A 5,826-nucleotide genomic window follows, 5' to 3' on the forward strand; every position below is an offset into this window, starting at 1 on the left:
GCACAGGACTGTCCACATCCAAGACCAGTTACCATACACGACTTGCATCGCTGTGTACACTGTGGGTGCCAGGCTATTCAGCTGCCATGGCTGCTGGCTCCGCTGGCCTGTGCTGCTCAACAGCACACACCAGACTGACACTGACGTTGCACCTGACACCTGACACACCCATACACTTTACTGCAGGGTTTTTAACAAACAAACCTGTGGCTTTCAGCCACATGGAATGCCCGGACCGGAAATCCATGACTGCCATGCACACCTATGGACTTCATCCGTCTCCATGCACAACCTGGGGAGAACACACAGCGACCCCTACCTGTGACACGAGTCACTGCCTCACACCCAATAGAGAATCTATGGGGAATTGTAAAGAGGAAGATGAGAGACACCAGACTCAACAATGCCGACGAGCTGAAGGCTGCTATCAAAGCAACCTGGGCTTCCATAACACCTCAGTGCCACAGACTCATCGCCTCCATGCCACACCGTATTGATGCAGTAATTGTTGCAACATTTCAGTAGGCTAACATTTCGGATTTTAAAATAATTTTTCAAGCTAGTGTTATAAAGTATAACATAGTTTATATGACTACATTTTATTTTTTTCTACTATTCGTTTGTAATAAAATGTTTTTTATTGCTTTTTGGTCTTTTTATCTCTTCCACATGATTGTGTGCATATATATTGTATTATTGTCCAAGAGCAATGATCCGGAACAATCATTCTATACTTCTTAACAACAAAGGCAGACAAATACAAACTATTACACTCTTCAACAATGTCGCAGTTGTTAGCAGTTTGCCTTATTCTGTTTTCATTGACTTTTGAGCAGTGGTTCTGGACCTTTGCTCCTCGACAATATTATAATACACAGTTACCTAGGTTGAAAAAAAGACCTCGATCCATCAAGTTTAACCTTTCTCCACCAATTGTTCATTTTGTCACTAATTTAACTATAACCCGCAATGTTATGTGTATTGAGGAAATTGTCTGGGCCTTTTTTAAAAGCTGTTATAGTGACTGCCATTACTACCTCTTGTGGTCGGAATTCCACAGTCTGACTCCTCTAACTGTAAAGAACCCTTTCCTGTTTAGCTGCCGGAATCGCCTTTCTTCCACCAGTAATGAGTGACCCCTAGTCCTCAGCTCAGTCCTTGGAAGGAACAAGTCGTGTGCCAGTGTTTTGTACTGTCCACACATATATTTATAAATGTAAATGAGATCTCCTCTGAGGCATCTTTTTTCTAAGCTTAACAAGCCCAACTTTTCCAACCTCTCGTCATATGAGAGGCCTTCCATTCCTTGTAATAATCTAGTTACCGTCTTTGAATTGACTCTGATGTCTGAATATCCTTTTTAAAATGTGGAGCCCAAAACTGGATCCCATATTCTAGATGTGGCCTCACCAGTGATTTATATAGGGGTAACAATAAGTTGGGATCGCAGTATTTTATCTCTTTTTTATACACACTAAAAATACCCAAGTCCTTCTCCTGTTCTGTAGCCCCAAGTATACTCCCATTTAGTGTATATGCTTCAATAGGGTTTTTCCATCCTAGGTGCATTACTCTATATTTATCTACAGGGTGGGCCATTTGTATGGATACACCTAAATAAAGTGGGAATGGTTTGTGATATCAACTTCCTGTTTGTGGCACATTAGTATATGGAATGGGGGAAACTTCAAGATGGGTGGTGAGCATGGTGGCCATTTTGAAGTTAGCCATTTTGGATCCAACTTTTGTTTTTTCAATGGGAAGAGGGTCACGTTACACAAGAGTGGGAGAAGAGGGTTGCATTGACAATTCAACACAATGAGCAGTACTTTGAACACATTTTAGAAGTAGTCATAAACGTGTAAATAACTCATGAAGGGTTAAAGTTACGTTAAAACCAAGCACACCATTGTTTTTCTTGTGAAATTCTCAATAAGTGTCATGTGACCCTCTTCCCATTCAAAAAACTAAAGATGGATCAAAAAATGGCCAACTTCAAAATGGACGACATGGTCACCACTCATCTTGAAAAGTTCTCCCCCTTGCTTTACATCACTGCTCCCAGTACAGATCCCTGCTGTGCCCACTGCTCCCTGTACAAATACCTGCAGTCCCCACTGCTACCAGTACAGATCCCTGCGGTCTCCACTGGTGTCTATATCTCATTTAGAGAACGTATCATTCATGACAGCTCTTTGTTTCCTGTCATTTAGCCAATTCCTTACCCATCTGCATATAGTTTCCACCTGTCCTTGCTTCTGTAGCTTCACTATAAGGCTGTTATGTGGAACTGTATCAAATGCCTTTGCAAAGTCCAGATAAATTACATCAGCTGCATTACCTACATCCAGATTTGCACTCGCCTCCTCATAGAAACACAACATGTTAGTTAGACACGACTTATTCTTCATGAATCCATGCTGGTTGTCACTCAGTTATTATATTATCTACAATATATCTCTGCAGCCCATCTCTTATGATGCCCTTGAAAACTTTGCACACTCCTGAGGTCAGGGTTACCAGACGGTAGTTGCCTGGCTCCATCTTCTTTCCTTTCTTAAATATCGGTATCACGTGAGCCATCCTCCAATCCTGTGGCACCACGCCTGTTACAGGAGAGTCTAAGAATATGAGATATAGTAGTCTGTCAATTATTGAGCTCAATTCCCTCAGTATCCCTGGATGAATGCCATCTGGGCCAGGGGATTTGTCAATGTTTAATTTGCTCAGACGCAGGCGTACTTCTCCTTGTGTTAAACTAGTTATATCAGGTGGTAAACTTTGATTGCTGCCTTGTTGAATGATCAATGAAACACTCAGTTCACTGGTGAACACAGATGAAAAGTGCCTTTTTAATATCTCAGCCTTTTCTTTGTCCTCTATAACAACCTTATTATCGTCTGTTAAGGGGCCGATACCATCTTTTTTTATTCTTTTGGCATTGATGTTTTTTTTTTTTAATTTTGGGGGATTATTTTAATAATAAAATTCCACTCTTTCCAAACTCCTGGTTACCCGGTTTCTCTGGACCCAGGAGCGCTGGCAAACACTGCATTTTCCATATTTTTTTCCATCTTTGTTTTTATTTGCACACTGGCACAGCCATTGATATAAGTGGAGTTGTGCTACAGTTCCCTGCAAGCACCGCTATGCACGGAAAAGAAAAATTAAAGAAAACCCAGCCCTACATCAGAGAAGCAGCCCTTTTTGCAGATCAGTTGCTCCTTCATCACCACATTCCTATAGCTATAACTTTTTTATTCCACCATCATTATAGTCCAATTCATTCTTGTTTTTCATTCTGGGCGAATAGTATAATTTCATTTATTTTCAGGTATTCAGATCATATATACATTTTTTTTCTGGGGTGAGGTTGAAGAATAGAAAGAAACAAATTCTGTAAAAAATTACTGCCATTATTTTGCAGATCGTTACGATTGCGTTAATATTAATTTTATACATAGATCTGGCAAACATTAAATTGATTCATAACAGAGCAAAGGGAAATCACAGCAGAAAAAAGTATAATGCGACACATTTATGGCTTGTGCAATGTCAAAGAGTAACTTAAGGTATATTAGTTTGGGGTTTCTTTTAACAACTTTGTCAAGCATGGAAAGTTATAAAACTTTGCACAGCACTTTATTAAAACACCCCTCCAGCATGTTTTTTTTGTTTCAGAGCAGGATTGGTGCTGGTAATCTAAGTTCCCTGTTTTATACTTACACTCAGCAGTCTTCAGCTCTTCCCAGTGCAGCTCTAGTCCTGCGTTGCCATCTTGTGACCACAACTTCTAAATGACTCATAGATCTACAGCAAGTTGTGACTTCGGGATCACCAAGCAAACAATGGAGCGATCCACCAGGTCACAAACTGCTGAAGTGGCACTGGGAACAGATGAAGATGGCAACTTCGTTAAATTAGTAGAACCACTCCAGATCTGCAATAAAAATAAATGTTGGAGTAGTGCTTTAAGTGATATGTCTTCACTCCTGTGAAAAGAAAATTGCATATAAGTGGCTTACATGTCATTCTTCATTAGATATTACGCTGTCGCAGAGGCGCTGGTCTTATTAAAATATAGTCATTGTTTTATAACCACTGAGGGGAGTGGGAGTGGGGTTACAGAAAACCGGATGACTAAATGGCAGAAGACACCTAGTCCTGTAGTGATAATCTCCTGCTCAGCAAACACTGATTTTTTTTAAAACAAATATACAGCCCAATAAGTGACACATCACTGGAATCAGGGTCTCAGCCACTACATCATGCTGCTCTCAGATTATAAAAAACCTGCTGATAGATTTCCTTTAATGTAAAGATTAACTTCTAATACAAATGTATTAAGTTTGTAACTCAAAGTAAAAGAAGGTGATTGCTCTGTTACAGTAAGATGAACTTTTCTTTTTCTCTTGTCTTTATATAGAGATATCATTGGCTCCGGGAGAGCTTGGACAATGAAGAGATGTGTTGTTTGGACGATGATCATTTTATTACTTTTCTTCATCATCTTGAATTTCGTCATTTGGGAATTCGTCACTATAGACAATTTTAAGTCAACGTTATTCTGGAAAACCATCCAGGAGAATAATAAAGAAAAACATTATCAATATTTAGGACCGCAAAGAATTTCACATCCAGTCAATAGTGCTTGGATTATAGAATCTGGAGGAAGGCTGGGAAACCAAATGGGGCAGTATGCAACCCTCTATGCTTTAGCCAAGATGAATGGTCATCAACCCTACATCTTACCCAAAATGCACGATATGTTATCCCAGTTATTTAGGATAAAGGTACCGGTTCTACCACTGGAGGTTGCCAATCGCATGAAATGGAAGAGATACCTGCTAAAAAACTGGATGCTACCTGAATACAGGAACATTTCTGATGAATATGTACAGTTTTCAGGCACTCCTTGGTCATGGACCTTTTATCACCACATCAGAGATGAGATTCTCCAGGAATTCACTTTCCACGACTATGTTAAAGAAGAAGCTAATGAATATCTCGCCCAAGTGAGGGGAGATCGCAAAAATGTCACCTTTATCGGGGTGCATGTTCGCAGAGGTGACTATGTTAAGGTGATGCCAAGAGATCGCAAAGGAGTTGTAGCAGATAAAGGATATATGGACAAAGCCATGGCCTACTACCGAAATAAGTACTCGAATCCCCTCTTTGTGGTGGCCAGTAATGGTATGCCTTGGTGTAAGGAGAATATTAATGCCTCTTTTGGAGACGTTCACTTTGCTGGCGATGGTAAAGAATCCTCCCCGGCCCATGACTTTGCCGTCTTGGCACATTGTAACCATACCATTATGACCATAGGATCTTTTGGCTTTTGGTCTTCCTATATGGCAGGAGGAGAAACCATTTATCTCACCAATTTTACAATGCCAGATTCTCCAATGATGTCATTTTTTAGATATGAAGCTATTTACCTTCCGGAATGGATTGGAATACCGGCGGATTTGTCTCCACTTTTAGCAGAGAAAGAAGAAAATAACACGGGGATCGTATAAATGTGGATGCCAGTTCTTTCAAGTGAAAGGCGTTGACTGGTCTAAATTAATAATTCTGCAGTGTCGGTGTGTGACTGCAGACTTACGAATACCCTAATGCATTGGCTGCAAGGATTTGCCGGTTTCTGAGCTGGGAACAGCGGTAATGTATGCGTTATGGACGGCTTCTGCCCAGGAATATACATATCACATACATCATCGTCGTTCCCGGCTCAGAAACCTCACAGAGTCACAAAGAGTGACTGCAGATTTTTCAAAGACCGGACAACCCTTTTAAATATAATGACTCACAAGTCAAGTCACTTCG

The 5,826-nt window shown here is 40.4% G+C and overlaps 1 protein-coding gene across 1 annotated transcript; it reads left to right on the forward strand.

Annotated features, from left to right (window-relative positions):
• Positions 1–4,481: 4,481 nt before the first annotated feature.
• LOC143767775 (galactoside alpha-(1,2)-fucosyltransferase 2-like) lies at positions 4,482–5,519 on the forward strand. The gene has a single exon (XM_077256297.1). It carries the CDS (start codon positions 4,482–4,484, stop codon positions 5,517–5,519), a length of 1,038 nt encoding a protein of 345 aa, XP_077112412.1.
• Positions 5,520–5,826: the final 307 nt, after the last annotated feature.

This window comes from Ranitomeya variabilis, chromosome 4, assembly GCF_051348905.1.
Source record: "Ranitomeya variabilis isolate aRanVar5 chromosome 4, aRanVar5.hap1, whole genome shotgun sequence".
NCBI lineage: Eukaryota > Metazoa > Chordata > Amphibia > Anura > Dendrobatidae > Ranitomeya > Ranitomeya variabilis.

Excerpts from the sequence above, each read along its gene's own strand:
- LOC143767775 (XM_077256297.1), top strand. The coding sequence starts at position 4,482 with ATGATCATTTTATTACTTTTCTTCATCATCTTGAATTTCGTCATTTGG.